The 25,394-nt window shown below is 36.2% G+C and overlaps 1 protein-coding gene across 4 annotated transcripts in view; it reads left to right on the top strand.

The window, feature by feature from the left end:
• The window catches only part of LOC306852963 (E3 ubiquitin-protein ligase RNF130-like), a 52,791-nt gene that overhangs the window by 13,369 nt on the left and 14,028 nt on the right, over nt 1-25,394 (top strand). For 3 of the 4 annotated variants that reach the window (XM_079390090.1, XM_079390089.1, XM_079390092.1), the window contains exons 3-5: nt 11,235-11,429; nt 16,943-17,193; nt 18,892-18,963. In XM_079390090.1, coding sequence (XP_079246216.1) covers nt 11,235-11,429; nt 16,943-17,193; nt 18,892-18,963 — 518 coding nt within the window. The remainder of the gene's footprint in view (nt 1-11,234; nt 11,430-16,942; nt 17,194-18,891; nt 18,964-25,394) is intronic. The other variant, XM_079390091.1, reaches the window with a different exon arrangement.

The following is a 25,394-nucleotide window of genomic DNA, read 5'->3' on the forward strand; positions in this document are numbered from 1 at the left end:
TTCCAAATTCATTCTGCTGCTGTCATCATACATTAAGTCATCAGTAAAGATGAGAGAGCCTGTTCCAGAGACAGCCATGCATGCCCATGCCATGACACCACCATGGGATAATTTGCAGTTCCTTTTTTTTCTCCACATTTTTGCTTTCCCATCACTTAGATAAAGGTTCATCTTTGTCTCATCGGTCCATAAACACAGTTCCAAAACTCTTCTGGCTCACCTTTGTGCTTTTTTGGAAACTCTAATCTTGCCTTTCTATTTTTGGTGCTGGTCAGAGGTTTGCATCTTGCTGTGTAGCATCTGTTATTCTGTGTCAAAGTCTCCTGAGGACAGTAGATTGTCAGAGCATCACCCCAGCTTTCTGGAAGTTGATGGTGATTTTACAGACACGTCTTATAGGGTTAATTTTCACAGCTTTTATGATTTGTCTGTCATCAACTCAGCCGATCAGGTAGTTGTTGGTTGCTGGTGTCGCTGGTGGTTTCCAAACTCTTGAGTTCTCCATGCCCTTTGTTTTTGCTATAGCTCTAATCGACTTCCTCTTTTCTTTTAGCATCCAAATTACTTGCTTTTCTCTCAAAGTCAGCTCCCTCATCTTCATCCTGGTTTGTGTGTGTCATCATCGAATGCAAGATTCAGAATGCAGAAGTAATTGATATAACTGATACGACACATTCCCTGCTTTTAATATCTGAAGAATTAATGCAACAGGACACAGCTGATCACTTAGAAAGACCTGTGAGGCAACTATTCCAATACTTATGCTCACATCAGGTAGGGGGATGAAACTCTAAAAGTGCTGAACTTCTTAGCTGGTAAAACATCTATGTGTTAAATCACCCAATAATAAAATGTGACATTCTGTAGTTTTGTCTCATATTCATCTTTTAATCATATTTGTAAATGTCTTGACTCCACAGCCAACAGAGCAATTTTGTCTTTACTGTTCCAATACTTATGGAGGGCACTATATATTCATACTCTCCCTCGCTCTAGCATGTCTTCTGCTGCAAACTTAAACCTCTTAGCACCCAGATTTGAATACAGTAGATGTGAGGTGCCTTGTCACCATCAACAGTTCTCATGTGTACTTCTGTCAGGAGGATTGACCTACATATCAGTCTAACAGGGTTTTCTGTTGTGGAGTTCTGCTTTGGATGAATGACTCGACATCTGTCTGAAAGCTTTTCCTGGAATTTAATGTGTGATTTATGTAATATTGAAGTGATTAAAACTACTCATTGTAGATTAACCTGAAAATTGTTCTTGGTGTGATGCAAATATCACATTCTGTTTCGGATACAGCATAGGGACATTTTTCAGCTGTTCAGGTTTGCAAAAACAAGTTGTATGTTTCTGACTCCCACAGCGAGAAATGAGAGATATACCTCGCTGAGATATGGGTTATTGTGACGTTTGTCTGGTTGTAGTGCAGGTGGTCTGATGGTAGGATTTTGTTGCTTCTGCTGATGGTATCTAGCATTCCTAAGCTTGCACATACCTGTCATGGTTATGCAGACAATGTTAGAGCTAGAAAAACAAAGATAATAATGAAGGCTGTCTTGAAGGAAGCAGATGTGTTCTGCAAATATTTTATGATTTAATGTTTGAAATGTTTTATTTCTAGTTAAGAAGTATCAGTTTAGGATTGTTTTTAGAGTCTTTTGTCTAAAAATTAGTGCAAACAAAGGTGAATAATGTGCTTTGAACAGGAATTAAACAATGTTATGTACAATATTCCAGTTTTTCGGAAAGGCATTCAAATAATTATTTGATCATGAAGTAATATCATATTTAATGATATCAGATCATATTTTAATAAAATATATAAGAATAATTATTTTAATCATTATTGTTTTAATGTGGTTTTAACGTTTAATATTAATTGTATTTATAATTTACACCAAAAATTGACATAATATTGCATTGTATTTTAATTCACATTTTAATTGTATTTTTCCCCCTAAAATGAGATGTCAGACCTTTTGTTGATGACCCCTGATATAGATGACACATAACTTGGTATTAATTTTATTCTTAAAGTTAAGGAAGTTCAGAGAGTTCAAAAAAGCAGAGATATCAAATGGCAGCTTTACATTTGTTTTTCAACATGAATTGTTTTGTTTAGCTTATGGATGAGATGTTGACTTGATTGTTTGTAATGTAGCTTTAGAAATATGCACCAATAATAATTAATGCTGATGTGTCCCCATTGCCGACGAACAGACTGGGGTCAGATACACGGGATCAATTCAGTTTAAAACTCACACTGATCAACTCTCATGCCCCACATCGTCTGATTAGAATTAATGGAGACTGGTTTCTAGGAAGCACATGTCCTCCGGCACTGCATTTAATTTGTGAAAACCATAATGCTCTGACTAGCTATTGGACAAGATCCCGATTTGATTTGCAGACAATCTGTTCGTCCTAGCTAATGATTGGCAGAAATGACCTAGTACCAGATTGCTTGACCAGCCTCTGAACCAGTGTTATTGGCTCTGAAAATATGGGCCATGTCCAGAACGGTTGATAACCATTCCATTAGAATCGTGTTCTGATATTAATGTTCATGTCTTCATTATAAGTTTATTTTGCAGCTACATGGTTTAGTGATGTAGTAATGATACAGTAACTGCAAAGCCTCATAACAGGATCCCATTTGGATGACTGCATTAACTTTTGTCTCATGTTCTGCATTAGTAGTTCTCCCCATTTTACTAGAGCAGAGAGTGGACATGTGAGAACATGCATTTGAATATTTCTTGTTTTGCATTTGTCCATTTGCAGGCTTTGCATTTAGTTCATTTAAATGTTGATGCAGTGAAATGAAAACAGACAGACATTGTTTATTTCTATTTTCTAAGATCAAACAAAACCTGATTTTACCAGCTTTTACTAGGTAATATGGTAGCTTCTTGTTGGGCCTGAAGCTTTTGGAACACGCTGCGTCAAGTTGAAATAATGTCCGGTTGTGTATTAAGTACAGCAAGACTGAAATGATACTTTAACAAGGACTTCTCACTGCTGTAGATGACACATGACATGGAATTTAATCCATATCAATTCTCCAGCAAGACATCTTATTAAGATTACTTTTAAAATTGTGTGCACATTCCTGCACTTTTGCCCTAACTAGATCATGAATTAGTAGTCTAAAGGATAAGTGACCACTTGTATCATATTTTACGCAGATGACTCAATTTTTAGGAGAAAATAAAGGAAAAGAGAAAATGACAAAGATAACGATGCAAAAAAATCCAATGTATTGGATTTTATTTGTTTCTGTGTCCTAAGTGCTATGTTCTCCAGGACTTTGAGCTGTTGTTACCATATGATGACTAGGGATGCAGCGATTAACCGGTTCCGCGATTAACCGCACTTTAAAGCGTCATGGTTATCGTAAAGGTTCCACAAAACCGAGTGTTTCTGTTGCACGGAGCTGAACTGTTGCAGCCTGTGCAAAATGAAAACAAAGTCACACTAGTGGTGCACCAGCTTAAAATTACGTGCTTTTCAGAGACACGAGGGCTAGGCTACTACACGCATTAGATTAGTGACAGAGGGACTAAACAGCGAAGCTTTATTTCCACCAGAGAAATGCCTGTCGAAAGTGTGGGACCATTTTGGGTACACCAAGAAGTCATTTAAATATTGCCGTAAAAAACTAATGCTAAAGAGCGAATACATAAGGGATAATGCACGGCTAGCTGTACATTGAATGATTTTAATGCACGACATGAAGGCAAGAACCACCTGACGCGAAGCTACGGCTCGTTAGCTCAGCATTCTGCCCGCTTCCGATCAGAAAGAGATTAAATAGTGCGGTAAGATCACATTTATTTGAATGAATTAATTCATTATATTTAGCTACTTGAATTAATTATTCGAGAGAGAAGTGACAGTTGCCTGTGTGAATTAGCCTACCTGTGTCTGTGTCTCTCCAGTAGGCGATTTCATTTATTTAATTAATAAAAGTCATGGGCAGTGTTCTCAAGACGTGTGTGTCCTCCTGAATGAATCTCCGATCTCACAAACCAAAACAATAGACATGATTTTCTCAGGCTACATGTAAAATCATATGAATTATTATAAAGATTATTAAAATGAATACGTATGGATGACAGTTGATTACAATAATATTTCACTTTATTTCCATCATTAGTAACAGTTTCCCCTGTGGGATAAATAAAGTTAATATTAGTTGTATATTAATAATACTTCATTAAATTTATTTACTATTCCTGTTGTAGTATTATTCATAAGTAAAAACCAACAACATTTTTTTTTCACCATGTTTCCAAATTCTCTACCCCAGGTACAAAAGAAATGTAAAGAATGTACAAACTGAAAACATTAAATACTTTTGTGATCTATTTCCATTTCTTATTTTCAAAAGAGAAATACTGTCATGGATGTTTACAGAGCAGCGGTCACCTTTTTTAATTCTAATGGGAGAGATGGACTTTTGTTTGTTGTTTGTTTATTATTATTTTGTGCTGTATTGTTGGTTACTGTGTTATTTCTGTTTCAAAAGCCAGTAATAAATAACACTTTAACATCTAAAGAGTGTTCATGTGATTTTTATACATTATTAAATGTTAGGAAATGAATAAATACATAATAATCGTCATAATCGTAAAACCGTGATTACTCATCAGCAAAATCTATAATCGTTGCATCCCTAATGATGACTAGCCAAACTGATGGCATTGCTGCTGATGAATTTCTCACATGGTTCTGACAGATGGAGTTTTTTTTTTTTTTTTTTCATAAATTGGATACAGTTTAAACGCACTCCTCTTTAAAAAGGGGATTTTGTTCTGCCTCACATCAGAAGTGTTGACTCTTGTTGTATCCAACAATCATGTGCCAGTGTCATAATTCTGTCATAATCTAATTGATATTTTATTCTTGTCGAATGATATTTTAATTAATCAAATGTAATACCAAAAATGTTATATTTTGGTGAATCGTAGCTTTTGTGTACAACCTTATTACCACATGATCGACTGTCTTAATTAAGTTCAACCTTTCTGCCATGTTCCAGTTATTGCAAGATAAAATCTTCAAACAAGTACAGGTTCCTCGTTTTGGAATTTCCCAATTAGGATTTTTTACTTTAAAGGGGAAGATGGGAGGAGGGGAGAGGAGAGAGGTGTTTTAGACATATTTATAAAAACATTACTATCTCTCCTAAATGTTTCCTTGAAGTATTTTCTTTTACAGTTTATATAATTATGTGTTGATTCATATTTATGTTGTTAGGAAAAATACAAACAATTTGTAATTGCAAAACTGTAGTTGGTGGTATAGGGTCATTTTCATGTGCAATAGCTTACACAGCCCGAGGAAGCATGATTTCAAACTACAAATTGAATTTATTGTAGCTTTTCTTATTTTAGTTTACAAGAATACTCAACAAAACTGGCATTTTGATAATGTTGTGTGTATTTGACAGCTTAAGTGTAGGTGGAAAATAGCTCAATTTGGTACTTGGGAGATGTTAAAGAGTTAGCTCTGTATGGGTAGGGCTGGGTATCGTTCAAAAATTTTTGATATCGATACCTTGAGTTCGATACCGCTTCCTGAACGATACTTTTTTCGATATCAGTTTTAATAAGATTGCATTATCTCAAAAAACTATTTTTTTTAGCTTGTTGATATTTATACAGACTCAAAGCCTCATCTCCTGAGCCAATGCACAAAGGAACAAAATATATCCAACACAATAAATAAATAAATAATTTTAATAAAGTTCAAATAGTTTTCAGTTTACACATCTGTTAGGCTACGTTTACATTAGTGCGTGTTCATTTTAAAACACATAGCTCAGACAGAATCATCATTTCTAGGTTGTTAAAGACTTAAGTTGTTAAAGAAATTTAAAATCTTCATCCACTTTCATAGCTTTGGATGTTTTATTTTCTTTCACCATATGTTTTATTATTATTAAATTCTGGTGTAGTATGTCTAATTATTTGAATGCATAAAAACAACTTGGTTTATTTAAATTTATTCTTAAAATAGCCTTATGAAATGTTTTATTTTTCCTCAGAAATTCTGTGTTCTGTATCTGGTTTTCAAACGAAGACATAAAACATTAATTTAATTTATCTTTAAATTATTGAAAATCAAAGTTTATTTATTTTGGCAAACAAAGGGGGGTTACTATTAAAATTAAAATATGGAATAACTGTTGTGTGATCACTAAAAAAGTTTTAATAATTTTAATAATAGCCTAGTAGTAGCAGTATGTACTGTCTGCTGAACAATATTAATATATTTCTGCCGCAGTGTCTTCCAAGTTAAACCGAACTTTTATTCTGACGGGTTGCCTGGAATACCTTTACAGTTCTGTGTGCATATGATATGACGCTAGTTTTACTCGAATCAAACGGTAAAATGCTCATGAAGTGACTTTCAGAGCAGATGATGTTCATGTGTTGATGTCCTCATTTAGTGAGGTGGCAGACGCTGAAATGACCGCGAGCGTCACGCGAGCTTCAGTCTGTGTATATTAAACAAACCGCGCGATATAAAGAGCGGACTGCTCCGTGTGCTTTCGAAACGCTCTCGCGGAGGTCAAACACTGATCAATCTGCGCGTTGCCGCTTCTAGTCAAACACACCTAGTGCTGCAGGATTATTGGCTCACTGACGGTGATGAGAGTATCGAAATTTGGTACTGAACGACAAGATGTTTTTCGATACTCGGTGGAATCGAGGCAATTCGGTCGATGCCTAAAAAGTATCGAACTCGATACCCAGCCCTATGTATGGGTGTGGTTTGGGTGTGAGAGCACAAAAAAAGAACACGTGAGTTCTTGGAAAAAGGAAAATGCGATAGCACTGAATCATTCTTTTGTTTTTGAAATTACAGTCTTAACTGAATGTTTTCACAATACTATTTTGATATAAAAATCTGTGTAAACTAATTTGCTCGTTCAACCTACATACTTTAGTGAATAATTGATTGTGGGAATTTCCTGCATTATAAGCTGAGAACCTACTGGAATTGGTAAAATTATGCACAGCCTCCACTCCAAAATTCAATCCCTGAAGTATTTTCATTATGTTATAAGACCATAAGTAACTACAACACATTGTATGGCTTAATGTAGGCTATTTTTTTTATTAGCAACTTGTTACCCATTATATTTTATTATATTTTATGAATTATATACATTTAGTTTTTTTTTTGGTGTTTTGATGTTTATTTGCATTTGCATTTACTTACATTTACATTTAGTCATTTAGCAGAAATGAATAGAGTGCACGTCTAAAAGGGGCAAGGTTTTTTTTACCTCAAAGAATAGAATTATAATAGAGCGTGCTAGAGTTAGAGTGTCAAATAAAGATGGAAGAAATGTGTTTTTAGCCGATTTTTGAAGATACCTAAGGACTCCACTGCTTAGATTGAGTTGGGCAGGTCATTCCACCAGGAGGGAACATTTAATTTAAAAGTCTGTGAAAGTGATTTTGTGCCTCTTTGGGATGGCACAATAAAGCGACATTCACTTGCAGAATGCAAGCTTCTAGAGGGCACATACAGTCATGACCAAAAATATTGGCACCCTTGCAATTCTGTCAGAAAATGCAACCCTTCTCTCAGAAAATTGTTGCAGTTGCAAGTGTTTTGGTACTCACATGTTTATTTTTTTGTTTGCATTGGAACAACACAAAAAAAACAGAAGAAAAGTAAAATCTGATGCACTGGACAAAATTATTAGCTCCCTTAACTTAATATTTGGTAGCACCCCCTTTGGAAAAAATAACTGAAATCAATTGCTTCCTGTAACCATGAATGAGTTTCTTACACCGCTCTACTGGAATTTTGGACCACTCTTCTTTTGCAAACTGCTCGAGGTCATTCAGATTTGAAGGATGCCTTCTGCCAACTACTTTTTTGAGATCTCTCCACAGGTGTTCTTTGGGATTCAGATCTGGACTCATTGCTGGCCATTTCTGAACTCTCCAGCGCTTTGTTTGTAACCATTTCTGAGTGCTTTTTGAAGTGTGTTTCAGGTCATTGTCCTGCTGGAAGACCCATGACCTCTGGTGGAGATGCAGCTTTCTGACACTGGCCACTACGTTGCACCCCAAAATTCTTTAGTAATCATCAGATTTCATGATACCGTTCACACAGTCCAGGCATCCAGTGTCAGAAGCAGCAAAGCAACCCCAAAACATCTTTGAACCTCCACCATGTTTGACTGTAGGGACTGTGTTCTTTTCTTTTGAAGGCCTCATTTCTTTTTCTGTAAACAGTGTCACGATGTTCTTTACCAAAAAGCTTTACTTTTGTCTCAAAAGTGGTTTGTAGATTTGTGGTTTTGTCACATACGTTTTGGCAAAGCCAGTCTTGCTTTTTTATGCCATTGTGTCAGCAGTGGTGTCCTCCTGGGTCTCCTTCCTTCCGCTTTTCATTCAGATGGCGACGGATAGTGCGAGCTGACAACCCTGTGTCTGCAGATCAGCTTGAATTTGTTTGGAAATTTATCGGGGTTCTTTATCCACCATTCGAACAATCCTTCGTTGTAATTTTTCATTAATTTTGCTCTTCCGTCCACGTCCAGGTAGGTTAGCTACAGTGCCATGGGCTGTAAACCTTTTGATGATATTGCACACAGTGGACACAGTTCTTTTTTTCTCCATGCTCAGTGTGACACAACACAAATGTTGAATCAAATTTTCTCCATTTTAACTGGTGTGATTTGTGTGATTACTATATTGGCCACATCTGTTACTTGCCACAGGTGTGTCTAAATACAAATTACAGGAGCATCACATGCTTGAAAAGCAATTATTTCTTACAATTTTGACAAGGTGCCAATAATTTTGTCCAGTCCATTTTTGAGTTCTGTGTAAACAAAAACGGTAAGCTCGTGAATACCAAAACATTTGCAATTGGAACAATTTTCTGAGAAGTGTTGCATTTTCTGACAGAACTGCAAGGGTGACGATATTTTTGTCTATTACTGTAAGTGTGAAGAAATGACTTTAGATAAAGGCGTGCAGAGCCAGTGGTGGTTTTGTAGGCAAACATTAATGTCTTGAATTTTATGCAAGCAGCTATGGGTAGTCAGTAGCCAAAATGACAATTGTTCAGATCAGGGTCTTACATTGTATTAACTTGGTTGCAACCTGCAAAATTACAAATAAAATATACATAATGATATTCTTTAACCTCCTGAGGATGATGATCAACATTTTTAAATAAGGTTAAATCTCTCTTTTTCACTGACCAATCTTGTTTCATTGCCATGGAATGTGCCTTTTTATTCCACATGAAGTGAAATGGACTCATCCTCTCATGCTGAGAACACACAGTTCACAATTTGAATATTTCCATATCAAAGTTGAAGCGCAGAACTGAACCGTTCCAATTGTTTCACGTGTTCTTGCTTTATCACTAAGTTTTTGGGATGTCATTGAGTTGCTCATTATATAACGTTATGCAATTTGGAGAAAGATCAAATAGAAGACCAGATTTCACCAGCTTTCCTTACGAACCCAAATATGCCCTCTCAGCACTGATAACACTGCAGTCAGATTCACTATGCAACACTAACCTTGACCTTAAAGGACGTTCAGTACTAACTGCAATTACAGCACATTAATTATATAAACATTTTCATTTAATGAACACGCTTCGATGAACACAGGCATGAAATCAGTATATGAATTGCCAAAATTAGATTCTATATTTATCTCTTTATTTTGTTGCTAAGGTTCTTTTGTGGAAATATATAATTGTGAATTAATTTCCTCCTTCGTGCATTTGTTATTTTCTCTCAGTCCATCTATGATGCAATATCAGGCTGTTTTTATGCTTTAATATCAGGTGATTTTTGGATTCAAATTACGACTGTATCACAGCTCTGCTTATCGGCTGCTGCAGGTCAGCTGCATGAATCATTCATGCTGATGCTAATAATAATATGATGCTAATTCTCATAGGGCCTACAATATTGGCTTGTGAACCAATATTATTAGCTTCTGGACTCGTCTGTTGCTCCTCCACCCCAGTAAACACACACACACACACACACACACCTAAACACCATCATTATCTCAGTGTTTATGCTGCAAACTGATGAATATTTCATTCTGCTTCATCTTTTTTGTCTGTGTGAGCGTGCCCAGATATGTGAATGTGCATGCATATTTGTGTGGGTGTGTGAGACCTAATAGTAAAGAGATTTCTTTCTGCATTTTTGCGTTTAGTGCACAAGTCTTACTAGAATGCCTTGAGGGAAGGATGGTGGGCTTTGCTGTGGAGGTGGGCTGGGTGCTGAAACAAGCAAAAGCCTTTGTATTACATTTTAAAGACAATCAATTATCGTGTCCTGCTCTGCCTCCCTGTGGGGGTTCCACCTCTCCTCGAGAGCGGGCCAGGCCGCTTCGACATATGAGTCAGTGTTTGGAAGTGACAGGGCATTAGTTTGCATAGCCCAACTCATCAGAGTGCCTCCATAATCTCCAGTGTCAATGGAGCAGTCGCATAAGAAATAGGGAGGCAAGCAGCCCCCCACATACTCGATTACATCGTTAATGAGTTTACTGGTGATATGCTTTCAGTCCACAAATGTCATGGTGGTGAGTGAGAGTTTCATCAGAAATGCATGTCAATAGAACACAGTGAGGCTGCGTTTAAGCACAACCTACTGCTAATTCAGTTCCTCCAGTTGGATTTGTAGTGGATTCTTAGTTGATCTCGTTAGGATTGTTAATGAATAAGACTGTTTATGTGTTATTGCTGCAGGATTGAAAGTTGCATAGAAAGGATAGGAAGAGCAGCATCATCTTTTTTTTGTCATTATAAATGTCTTTGCTGTTTCTTTTGATAAATTTAATGTGTCTTTGCTGATTAAGAGTATTAATTTCTGTAAAGAAAATATTACTGACTTGAACTTTACTTTATATTGTGTGTGTGTGTGTGTATGCATAAGGATGTATTCTACAGCAGGTATTGGGATGGCATCCAAAATTCAAGTCAAGACTTTCATGATTATTAATAGTTTTTGATGTGAAATATGATTGTACAATAAAGTGCAAAATAAAGTGAAATCTAAAATACAGTAACTTATTTCTATATTGCTGCAAAAAGTTTAGAAAATGGCAACTCAAAACAGGATGAGCAAATGAGTGTCAGTTGTATTGGAGCATGTGCAATGTTCAAAATGTAAATGAAGACAGGAATTGAGACCTTGTTTCTTTTTTCCCTTTTAGCAGTGGATTTGCAAGGCTGCTGTTCACCCACCCGGTTCATAGTCCCTCCGAAAACCACACACTGGGTGGCCATTATGCAGAGAGGGAAGTGCACCTTCAAGGAGAAGATCCTTAAGGCAGCTGCTTTCAATGCCTCGGCTGTCATTATCTACAATAACAGCACCAAAGAGGACACAGTCACGATGGCTCATGAAGGTGAGCGCCATAATCAATGTATTCTCATTATGACTAATGCAACTCTCTCCTTCTAATATTTGCCATGCACTTTGTGTCATGCAGACTTTTCTAACTTCTATTTCAGTTCCTTTAGATAAGGCTCAAAGCTTGTTCCTGTTGTATTCATTTTAACACTACATGTTAACATGCAGGAGTATTGTTTAGAGTGTATGTACATGTAAATGGATATTTTTATTTGACCGAAGGAATCAGTTGTGTTGGTTGAAAATATAGGAAGTGGTAGCTGATATTTTATGACCTGACTGGTTACTTTAAGGTCTTTGTAGTGCTTGCAGCAGATTGTAATGCAGTGTGGTACATTATCTGGAAAAATCATTGTCCAAGGACTAAATGGGAGAGTGTGTACCATGTATGTGTGTGTCAGTGCAATAAAGAAACTGTTTTATTTTGCAGCTCCAAAATTTGCAAAGTAAAGCTAGCTGCAAAATGAAACTAGTCTAAACTCTCTCTGTGTGTGTGTGTGTGTGTGTGTGTGTGTGTGTGTGTGTGTAGCTGTCACTTACTCTAGAAGAGTTTTGTGCACTGGACAGCAGACCGTTTGAGGGAAAATGTTGCTGTGCTCAGCAAAAAAATATTTTTATTATTTATTTTTAAAGCATAGGTAAAAGCAACAGCTGACACAGTAATTTTAATGGCCATTACATTCCATTAATGTTTACTAAACAGACCACATAGATGGTAACCGGACATGAGATAACTGCACCACAGTACATCAAGCTACATATAATACATTATGGATTGTTTATTATGAATTATGCGAGTGTATATAATACTTGCATGTAACATTAGTCATGCTTTTGAAATGTATTGTAGTCCTGTCACCTAGTAGATCAAATTGTAATATGCAGTTTAATTTTATTTTATTTTGAGGATTGCCATATCTAACAGTGATGCCATTAGTAGTACTATTTAAAAAAATGTACACCTGTTCAGAATATATAATTATTCTTCATTTTGCAACTAAGTTGTCTGAGGTAGACTTACTCATACTTATTTTTTAAACTGTTGATCTATGTACACATGCAAACTGACATCTGTGACAGTTGCATCGCAACTATTTTTAAAGGGTTTTCCGCCATGGGTGCATTTTTAAGATGCTTTGAAGCTTCTCGAAACCTCTGTGTTCTGTTCCATTTATGTGGTGCCCTGTCTAGTTGTTCTTGAATGCAAGAACACATCCTGTATGAATGTTTCCTCACTCATTCTGTGCTGCTTGCTCTCTATAAGTGTGGTTTGAGGTGTCTGGCTTTTAGTAGCAGATGGGACTTGATGTTGTTAATTCATGGATTATGTTGTTTTTTAATGTTATGAGAAAATAATATATGGATGATTCTCAGTTGTATAGAACCAAAATGGCAGCCTTGAGGAGCAGGGGCATTCGGGATTAATTGTTTGTGTGTGTAGGTATTTCATAATTTGTCTTGGGGTTATTAACCTGCCGTGAGAGTGTGACAGAGACTGTTGATTTGGTTTTTGAAGACATCCGGACATGGTGAAGGACTGTGCGTACTAGAATCCATCCCCAGTGCAGTTACTGTTGCTCTGCAGTTGCACTCTCTCCACACACACACACACACACACACACACACACACACACACACACACACTTCTAGCTTGGCACATATCCAAGAGCTTAGGATGCACAGGACATATAAGATTCAACTTAAAGCTTCTCAGAAGTGTGATAAGATGTATAAAGGGGTGGGTTGAACAGCGAAAAGGGGAAGATAATGGGAGATGGTGAGTCACAGCAGTGCTATCAGAATGGGATCGATGAGATGTTTAAATATAGCAGGATTGCATGATTTATTCAGAGGGTCCTTTTCCCTTGCCACGTATGGGATTCAAACCTCGATATACCAGCAGTTAAATCTTGAGGTACCTCACGATCTAGCTGGATTTTGATTCATAGTGTCATGAGACAATTGTCCAAGGGTTCTTGATGTATCTCAATTATTTTTTAATCAACAGCATAGGGATGCAAGCCTTGAGTTAGGGTGACTTGTTGCTAAATCTTAATGAAAATCTTAAACTGAAAAGCTTAAAGAAAAACTTGAAATGCTACCTTGGCAACTAACTAAAATAAGTTTAAGAACTAAAAGAATAATAATAATAAAATAATAATAAAAATGACAAAAGCACATAAAATGTCTTGATTGTCTGGATCAATCTAGAACATTGAAAGAGAATTGCAATGCATCAGTGTATGGGTTTATCCAGGTGGATCATTGTTCTTGCACCACATTAAATTTTTTCTGTTATTATTTTTTTTATTTTTTTTTAAAACAAGGCAATATTTTCATATGTAGATTTCAGTCACACATTCAGATCACTGCCTTTAAAAAAATGTGTTTTGTGCACCCACAGGAAGTGGGGTTGCATTTGTGTATGTGTGTGGGGGTGGAGACATGTTTGCAAACTGAAAGCTGCAAGCAAACAGACACATTATTTTCAAGAGCCACAAAATTAATAAAGATTTATAATATATATATTTGGTAACACTTTATTTTAAGGTGCAGTACCGTACGTGAGTGCATATTGTGAATATTTATTGTAAATGTTTTTATAATGAGTATGATAAATCATATGCTTTTCTCTGAGAATTGTTTGTACAATAGCATCAATACCTTTAAAAGTATATGAGTTGAAACCAATATTTTAAAACCAGTTACATGCAGAGTGCATCTAAATTCATAATGCCACATGATCTCTTGAGTCACTGTGGTTTGAAGGATCACATCACCTTCACTGTCAGTGTCAGTCAGCATGTGCGGGGCTTAAGACCACCTTTGAGGGAGTTTCCCCTTTAACACAGATCAATATTTGCATGCCTTGACCTTTATGCAAGGAACAATCAATAATGAATAAAATTAATTTCCAATCGCTGTCATAAAGTAGGGCCATTTAGACTTTTTCAGCAATTCTAAATGCATGAAGGATGAGTGATTAACTTTTTTACATTTTAATCCATATTTGGCTAATTTTATTGAGATCTCTATTGGAATAATATTTGATAATGATATGATTATTATTATAGCTCATAATATTTGCTTTGATAATACTGTAAGTGTCATCAACAGACTGTTCCTGTGTACGTGAGTTATGCACCATGATGTATATCATGATATAATCTGTTGGTTCTCATGCTGCTTAGGGAGAAAAAACGACCTTGGAGTTGGTCAGAGCTGCTCTATCAGTCACCGCTGGAGCAAATTGTCCCTGCCCTGCCCTGCCCTGCGCTGCCCTGCCCTAGACATAATCTTTACTGCTGACAAACTGCCTTCTGAGCCAGGCAGCGTGCTAAACAGTCACGTCTCATTCACACCTGAGCATAAACATAAGTGCTCACGTACACTAGTGCATATAAAAAAAAAATCTATGCAAAATCATACCAGCTGGTAAACTGCAAATTAAACCTTTGTTTATGCATGATGAAACAACCATAATGTCAGACACACAAGCAGCCACATTCACATTGACATTCTGTGACATTCAGACTCCTTTTTCACACTCTTTGCACCCTCATGACATTCAGGACTTGGCTGTAAGATGCAGCAGATTTTATACACAAGGGATGATGTACCCTTGATTACTTCCATAATAAATGCATGCTTGTTCACCCTTTAGCCTTACACTACAGTTGTAATCTACTGAAACGCTCAATAAACTAATGAACATTAATTATTTTCAGAGTGCTGATTGTATGTTTTAAGCATGATCTCCTTATTGTACATACTGTATAGAGCTGTTTTTTTTAACATTTGATGAAAGTACTAAGTAGAAAGAAGGCTGGCTAATATAATACTAGTATGTTTTTATACAATATAACAATTAATATGGTTTTTATTTAAATCTTATATACAAAGCTTATTTCATTCGACATTTACTCAAAATGCAGACATTTGCAACCACTAGTAAAATGCTTCTGTTTTGCTTTCCTTACTTATTAGGGAAAAATAGGGATAAATATAAATGCAAAACATTATCGTATACATTCTCATAATTAGTTGTCAAGCTGTGCCATTTAGAAAGTATAGGATTTGTTTCACTGTGCTTCACATTTCTTTGTAATTAACGTAATGCTTTAAGAACCAATAGCTCCATGTGGTGCCTTTTGTGAGGATTTTATAACCTGTGTTTATAACCTGAATCCTTGTGATTCGTTCACAGCCCTGCCATGCTATCTGCTGCTACAAAGCTATGAAAATAGATTTGTGCCTTGTAGACCCTAGAGGCATTGAGACTTGTCATTGGAAAAAGCCAGTTAATGTTGTATTATGGTATCCTGCAATCTGCCAGTCCAAACACTTGCAGTCTAAAATGCCAGAAACCACAAACACAGTCTGGGATATATCTCTCAAAATGGTTTGTATTTCGAGTTTGTGCCATCAAGGTTATACATATCTTAGCTATAGTCAAAATAACAAAGATTTGAGTCTCATTTGCTTAAATGTGTTTTGACCAGCATGATAATAGTTATGTGATGGTATTTGTCATTGCATTTGTTTTCCTGTATATAGGGCAGTTCAAGTGCAGAATATGGTGAGATTAGATCGCAGATTAGGACAGGTCTGCAATAGGTTTCCATCTATACTGTTCTAACCATATTATTGCAAAGCCTAAGGGCCAGTATTATATCATATCATCACGGCCTAAGCCCTAGATCAGTGTTATTGTGTGTGTTTGTGGTGGGGGGGTGGATGGGGTGTTTGTTTGTCCTCATTTTGTGTTGGCATGATTACTGTGCCATTTGTGTGACTGTGAATGTTTAATAGGTCAGATCAGGAGTATGAAACTGAGATGGAAACATCCATGCTTTTGTATGCAGGTAAAAAAATATAAAAAAATCCATGCATCTGCAATGAATTGTGAAGCTTTCCTGTAAAATGTTTGTACCCTTTTACAGGGGTACAAACAACATTTTACAGATCTCTCCGTATTTGTTGTACATTTTATATACTTTATACTTAATCATTTCAGAAAACTCTTTCCACATGAGTTTTCATAGGCCTCAGTCCCACTGATTTTGATCAATTCAGTATGACTATAATATAATAATTCAAATAAGTTTTATTTTTATGTTTCCTAAAATAAACATGTAAACAAAATAATAAATTTATTGTAATATTTTAATACTGTAAAATATATACTGTAAAATAAGAAATGCAAATTTGTTTTTTTTACTGTAAAGTTACAATACTAATATTTACGCCCTCATTTCTTCATTTTCAAACAGTATATACCATAAAGCTTTTGTTCTGACAGGTTGAAATCATGAAAATATGCAGACATTTAAATTTGAAATGTGCTGTAAAATTATAAAATACTTATTATAATTATTATTATTTTCATATTGTAGTATTTTTATATTATTAATTATTTAATGATTGTATTATTAATCTTTTTTTATCCTTCACATAATTAATTGGATGAAAACAACCTATATCTCAATATAATTTATCTTTCCTAAGGCACTGGAGATATAGTGGCAGTAATGATCACAGAGTCCTTTGGAAAGGAGATTCTGGGATTCCTGGAGAAGAACCAGACTGTGTTGGTGTCCGTGATGGTTGGGTCACGAGGGCTGCCCAAGAACATCAACCGTGGCTCCTTGGTGTTCGTCTCCATCTCCTTTATCGTACTGATGATTATCTCCTCTGCTTGGCTGATCTTCTACTTCATCCAGAAGATCAGAGACACCAGCGCACGGGACCGTAGTCAGGTCTTACACAACACACACAGATCTACCAGCCTAGCACTTCTGTATTCTCCTATGCTCTTTTGAACAAAACACACATAAACACATTCTCACCCTCTAGCTTGCATCTAAAAACCTTGCCAGATTTCTCTTCCAAAGATCTCTCTGATATTTAACAGGCTTATCTGACCTTCAAGAACTTCCTGTGTGTTCAAAGATGGTAGTAAATGGCCCAGCCTTCCCAGCTCATGAAATCTTAATGCAGAAATGTGCGTGTGTGTGTGTGTGTGTGTGTGTGTGTGTGTGTGTGTGTGTGTGTGTGTGTGTGTGTGTGTTTGGTGACACTCTACCTCTTCAGCGTCTGGTTCCACACACACAGACTCATAGTCCTGATTACTTTCCTGATTACAGCCCTTTCGCTTTTATCAGGCCTCTGAATTTACTATATTCTTTGAATTTACTATATGCTATAAACAGGCTTTAAACAAGCTGTTTTAACATCTGCTGGTATAAAGGTGAATTATATAAAATTAGAATCTCTTATTTACCAGTTAAATTTAATGTAGTACACACAGTTTATACTATGAAGGAGTGAAATAAAAACAGTGAGTGAATTTAAATGCAAGGCCTTGCCCTGACAATGTGTAAGGTTACGTAAACCTTTTTTATAGGGGGCCAGTCATAACCGGTTTCAGAAAAAGCTCATTGGCACATCTTTGCCAGTGCAATTATAGCTTATTCTGTTTTGCAAATATATCATACTTTTTTGGTTGTTATTAGCTGATTTTGAGCGATCTGCTACCATAATTACCCCCCCCCCCATAATATTCTAATAATATTTTACAATATTACTATTTACTGTATTTTTACTGTATTACTATTTACTGTATTATCAAATAAATGGTGAACAAGAGAAACACTTTAAATGGATTGAGTATTTAGCAGATGAACAGATAATTTTAGTGTTTTGGTGGCATCTAACCTAAATGTAATTGCAAACCTTTACACACACCGGCACACACACATGCTGCACCTCCCATTGACTTCTATTGTTTTTTTTGTCTTTTTAATTAAGCTTATAATAATTAGTGCAGACTGACCCTAACCCTTTGGCATTTTTAGATTTTAATTAAAACATCATTTGGCCATTTTACTTGTGAAGACATCCTCATGAGTCAGTTTATTTGTGTCTATGTTTGAGAGGACATTTTGAGACCCTTGCAAATATAGCACATAAACACACACACAGTTTAGATAGCACAAATCCTTTGGCTTTTTCTGTGAACTGTCGGCGGTAAATCACTGGGCTGTTTATTTAGCAGTAAACTGGCAGAATGAAGACCGAGGACATTTCAGAACAAACACTCATAAACACACACACAGACAATGAACTGCCCATCACAGACTACACTTAGAGTCTTTTATTTATGGCCCTCTCTGTCAGGCCTTTAACTAACTCAGCCTCATTTGCTTTATACAATCCTGATAAGACACTCTGATATGCTGCTTTTATCACAATTAATATTGCTAATGCTTTCTCCTCTGCATTATTATTCAGCTCTACCTTGTTTATCAAAATCTGAATTGCAATTTTTTTTTTTTCCTGCTGTTTACAGTCTTTATTCCCCGACTTAGTCATTTTAATTTCCTGTTTCATTAAGTCAAGCTGTGAATCTAAAATGATGTGAATTACTGTCTCTTCTCTAACCTTTGTTACTATAGCGACGGCTGGGAGATGCTGCCAAGAAGGCCATTAGCAAGCTGACTACCAGGACAGTAAAAAGAGGGGACAAGGTGAGGTCTTTTGACGTCATTGCTTGTTTACTTTTCTCAGGTTTTACTCTATCCATGTCTTGTCTGCCAGGCTAAGCAGCACTGTGGCCTATTATGGAACTGTTTGTGCAATTCTCCATTCATAATGCTTCTCCGTATTCTATGAAGGACTCACTGGACACGTACGCACTGCAGCTAAATATGGCTGTCACTGAGTGCTTAATCACATTCTTTACACACATAGCTTGGTTATTTACAGCTGCGTTCAACAACTGAAAAATACAAGTAGTTAGAAACAAATTTACATTAAATCCAGTTTTCTCCCACCAGCCTTGCTGTCTAGCAGCAACCCATACATTAGTCTACACAGAGTGTATGCGGTTTAAAAGCAGACGCCTAAAGAGCATAAACAAAACACGGCGCCTTTGGAAATTGCTGGATGGTGATATGAATCTGCTCACTATTATTACTTTTAGAAAAAGCAAACTCAGAGCAGGTGAATCTGTTGAAATCCCTGTTTCTGTTTACAGCAAAACAAACTGCACTGCACTACATGTACTGGTTTAATAATATAATGCATAATACTTTTTATAGAAATTAATACTTTTATTCAGCTAGGATTTAATCAATTATTCAAAAGTGACAGTAAAGACATGTATAATGTTGCAACACATTTCTATTTCAAATTAATGCTATTTTTTTCTGTTCATCTAAGAATCAGAAAAAAAATGTATGACAGTTTCCATAAAAATATTAAGTAACACAACCAGGGCTCTGAACCGGTTCAAGGAACGAAAACGAAAACCGGAAACAGAAACTAAATCAAATTGTATAGTTCCGAACAGAATCGAAAATTTGAAATGGCCATTAACCAGGTAATAACGTTATTTTATCGTTCCATTTAATATTTTAAATTTGCTGTCAACCAATCACGAATTCAAGTAGTACAGACTATACAAATGTGATGCTGACGCATCCAGCGAGTGAAATGCCCGCCCGTGCTCAGCTGTGAACCCTAGTCGCAATTCAATGGCAATGAATTCTGCTACCATCTGTTTTAATGGAAAATCTGACAGGGTAGCACAAATCGTCAGAACACCGGCGTTAGCGTTGTTCCGACGTCAGTGTAAGATGGATTCAACAGATCTTACACACCAGCGGTGCTTCGATCAAAGCAAAAGCCAATAAATAATATTTTAGTAGGCTATACGTCGAGAATATGGAAACATTTGGATTCGTGCCGAGTGAGAGAGGTAGGCATCAGTTTCACCTTTAATTTGTTTTTGGAATGACGTTTTTATAGCCTATAGGCTATCCTTAAGTTTAGAGGATTTGTTGTGGAGAGACTAATTACTGTGTTTATTAGGGATGTGCGACTAGTCGACTAAACGGTACAGCTCCTACTAGTCAACACTGAAAACAATAGTCGATTACACGAGAGAGAAAAACAACCCCAAAAAAACATTTTATCATTCAAATTACCATCATTTTAACGTTACATTTTAAATAAGTTAAAACTTTTGAAAAGAATACATATCAAAATATTTAAATATTTTTAAAAGCATATCTGGACAGAAACTACATTTTTACCTCAGACCTCTCATGCCTTGTCTTCAGGTCAGTTGCGGCGAGCTTAGAATGACCACACGAAAGACCTATGCGTTAGCTTGGAGGCTAGCCAAAGCCAGCAATGTCAATCTTTTATACGTCGCTGCGGTCCGTGATCCCATGCACGCGATCTATTCTTCTGAACGAAGACCCACTTCGGTGGTGCTGCGGGATTTCCAGGCTCTTTTCGAAACTCTCTGCGTGCCTGTGACTTCAGTTCCTGCCGAGCGAGTTTTTTTTTTCAAGTGCAGAATCGTCTAGTCCAGTCTTTCGCCAGACCACGTTAACAAATGTGCATGGAGTAAGTAAAACTAGCATTCTTTTGTTTTTAGACAATATAGCCAACATGAAGTACATTTTTTTTTAAAGCCATTTTAATGCTATTCCTTGATAAACGTTCCTATTTTTTTTTTTACTTTTGTTTTTATATGTTGGCTAACTTTATATGAAAATGAAGAATTCTGTCAGTCTATTGATTGATTTTCCATTTCTGCATTTCTCCAGCCGATCTGAATAAATAAGCTATGCACCGGTTTATGTTGAGTGTTAGAGCCCTGCAAAATTATTTTTATATTGTAGACATCTATCGATTAGTGATGAAAAAAAAAATCACCGCGCTGGTGGAAACAACAGGAGACCACACGACTGAGAGCAGCTCGATGGTGTTTAGTGTCCCGCAGCAGCAGCAGGTGACTTCAGCGCAGCGGAATAGTTCTGCGTTCAAATGCACACAATAGGCTAAAGCTTGCTGCAAAACCCCAGCAAACATAACCATGAATGTGTCTGCGGGAAATAGTAAGGAGATATTTGAACTATTTACTAATAAACTAATGTTTTCTGAGTCCGTGTCGCAAGGATGAAGTTGCTGATCCTGACTCACCGTCTCCTCATTAGACGCGCCTTTAGAGAGAAATGCATCTTTATTGATTGTGATTAAGATTATAATAAAAGTGTTTTTGTTTTCAATTTTTTATTTCGTTAAGTGATAATTTAAAGCTTTCTATAGATATATTTATCATCTGTTCAAGACGAGACGGCAGAAAGCGCATGTTTGTTTTCTTTGTTTTATAAAAGAACTACCTTTTGTTGGTATTGTGAGTGCACACAAATACAAGTAGACCCTTTACAGGTCGGAATGATGTATTATTCTTACCTTTATCAAACAAACAAACAAACAAAAAATGACGGCGTAGGCTATTTTAATTTGTTTCCACTTAAAGCAATCCAAGTGTTTGCTGGTGCCTCCATGTCCAGCAGAGCGCGCTTTAGCTTCCACTCTCCGCACAAACTTACATATAGGCTAGCGCACATTATTATTATAGCAGGTTTAACGTTTAAACATTGTTATATACTTGAACTGTTTTAGTATATCTATAGATTTTATTTTAGGCAAGTCGTGATGATATGAGAAGGCTAAATTTATCAAACATAGGCTATGATCAGCTCATGCCGCTGGCTGCTTGGTCGCTACTTTAAAAAAAAAAAAACGTATAGGCTATTTAATGAACAAAAATGCTCCCAACGTTTTTCTAAATTAACTTAATAAAAAAACAAAACGAAATATAATAATTTTGCCATTACACACAAAACGGAACTATTTTAATAGCCGAAACAGTAGTATAAAATGTTTTAGGAGAAGGGGGAAAAAAAGGGCTCGGGTCGGAAATTCTGATAAGCTGTCGGACGTGGGCCGGGCCTAGCCTGAGCGTCTCGGGCCAGGGCCGGGCTAGGGCCTAAATTTGAGGCCCGTGCAGGGCTCTGTTGAGTGTATGCTCTTTATTTTTTTCTGTTTAACGACCGCCTAATATTAAATGATGATAACGCGAGGCAAGCATAATCATGACCTATTTTTAGCTGAATTAATTGAGGGATTTGACAGTGTGATTCAAAGATTTAAGTATTTCAAGTGTAGGCTGTTATATAGACACACGCACTTTTTTTTGCCATTTTGTTGGGGGTTTCTAGCTTTTAGACTAGTCGACTAGTCGGATACAAAACTTCCGTTTAAACGACAGTCAAATTAGTCGTAGCGCACATCCCTAGTGTTTATAATGTTTGTAAACATTTTTGATTTACCGGCATTTTAGCTTATATCATTTCTGAATAATAGGCTAATAAAATGCAGGCTTAGCCTTTGTTTTTTTTCCCCCTCAAAATATTTTATACAAGTAGCGTTTTTTTTTTTTTTTTTTTTTTTACAATTTGCAGCAAACATCTTTAAAAAATTCTTTAATGTCTTTAAAGCATTAATAGATTTTTTATTTTGTTTAGTAGCCTACATTTAGAAATGTAAAAATCTAGAAAAGATGATGCTGTATATAGCCTATTAGCGCAGCGGGTTAAGATACCATCTCTTTCTGTATTTTTTTTTTTTTTTTTTTTTTTTTCTTTTTATGTAAAGAAAACACAGTACTTTATTATAGGCAAATACAATTTTAAAAATAACGGTATTAACCGTTATTTTTTCTACTCAAACCGGTTTCGGAACGGTAATAATACAGAGGAACGCAGGAACGGAAACGTTAAAATATCGATTCTGCGCTGAGTGAACCGATTGACATTATTTTTCATTTTCAAGCCCTGAACACAACTGTTTTCAACCATTGATAGTGATAAGTGTTTCTTGAGCACTAAATCAGCATATATTATGGCTGCTGAAAATTCAGCTTTGCCATCACAGGACTAAATTACTATATATATATATATATATGTGTATATATATATATATATATATATATGTATGTGTATATATATATATATATATATATATATGTGTATGTGTGTGTGTTACTTTACTTTAATGTAAAGATCATTGTTTCTATTTACACCAAAACAAATAATACTGCACAGCATGTACTGGTTTAAAAAAAAGCACAGTAAATTAATCATTGCTTGCATAGCGTAATGCATAATATTTTTTTTAAGAAATTAATATTTTATTAAGCAAGGATTTAATAAATGAATCAAAAGTGACAGTAAAGATATTTATAATGTTACCACACATTTTTGTTTCAAATAAATGCTGTTTTTTGAACTTTCCATTCATCCAAGTATCATAAAAATGTATGACAGTTTACATACAAATATTAAGCAGCGCAGCTGTTTTTAACATTGACTGTTTCTTGAGCACTAAATCAGCATATATTCTGGCTGCTGTAAATTCAGTTTTGCCAATTTTAACATTTTTAAAATTAAAAAAAGCAAGCTCAGATCAGGTTAAACTGTTGAAGTCCATCTTTCTGATACAGGAAAACAAACAACACTGCACTGCTTTGTTGTCCTCTTAATTAGGGATCTCAGAATTTTTACAAAAACTAATGCACAGTATATTTATGCATTTAGTGCATCATTGCTTGTATAATAATACAATGCATATGAAACCTTTGCTCAAGGTCTAATGTAATCAATAATTGGCTGTTAAATATTGGTGACAGACAGTTTAGGTTCATCTCTAAAAGTAATCTTGCTGAATGTACCACAAAGTCCAAAGAAAGACATTGACCTGTGTAAAGGTGAATGACTGTCAGGTGAGCGATGAGGTAAGAAGGGTCGTGAGACTTCACAGCTGTTCGGTTTGGAGAAGGGGTGGAGCCGTGCCAGTCAGTGTGTATCATATCCCATTCAAGGTCAGCTCACATCAGCCATGAATAAAACATCAGTGGCCTTGGAGAAGTGCTGTAAGAAACTGAAACCTTTCATCTGAGAGATTGAGTGAGAGAACATCTGTCTGTCTTCCTCTGCCTCTCTCGCTCTGTCTCTCTCCTTTTTCCTTTTCCTTTTCAAGTGATCGCATACACTTTTTCGATCAAGTATGACGCATTTTCCAGCAATGATGCATCCTTACAGCTTCACTGCCTTGGCTGAAGCCTCTAAGCCTCTGAGTATCGGCCACGTCCCTGCAGGGACCCACCGGACCACAGTCGATGACTCTCCCACTGAGAGGGGCCCATTAGAAACCGAACACCACTCGCCACTACATGACCTTGACCATGCAGAGTAGACAGAACACTGCCAGGTGACGGAAATAGCATCTGGAGTAGAGAAGATGCTTCCAGGAAGAGCAGGGCAGAGTGTGATATAAAACCTAGGAGGGTTTTTGTCACTTTCTAAATGGCTTCATGCCCAGGGAGGTCTAGTTAGCTGCCTGAGTGTTGCGTTGCCTGCTACTAGAGGTATATTTATGCTATGATAATATATAAATAGTACTTGAAAGCATTACTGCTGCTTGGTTTAACTCTTAAATCTTATAGGGAATTTATGATCAGGTCACATTAAATATAGGGTAAGAATGCCACATAAATAGATATTGTAGCATTATATATCAGGGCTATTAGGAGATTTAAAGAAAAGTGGAATTAATTAACTGATATGCTGATTAAATTAATTATTTTATTTTATTTCAGCTTTATTTCATAATATAAATCATAATATAAATGCCAAGTTCTTGCAAATCGTTAATGCAAATTGATGATATTTACAGCATTAAACTACTTGGCACAAGCTGATTGGTTCATGTTGCATACACAGCTAATGAGCTTGCTGCTTTACATTTAAATGGCTAGACCTCATAGGTCAGTCAAGTGACAGATGGACTGAAAGCAGAGCCAGAGAAATACAGCATCTTTGACACATTGTATCTACTAAATCTGCTGAACGATCGCTCTCTCCTGCTCAGTCACCCTGCAATAAGTAGATAGAGACACTGTTACCCGAGCAGCTTCCTCTGAACAGCTTTCTCTGAGAGCTTACATGAGTTTCTAGAACCACACTGATGCAATGTTTTCCACACTACTTTCTGTTTTTATTCTATTTATATTCCAGTATTTTTGGGATCCATGGTAGGA

The sequence above is a fragment of the Barbus barbus genome (assembly GCF_936440315.1).
Source record: "Barbus barbus genome assembly, chromosome: 33".
In the NCBI taxonomy this organism is placed as follows: Eukaryota; Metazoa; Chordata; class Actinopteri; order Cypriniformes; family Cyprinidae; genus Barbus; species Barbus barbus.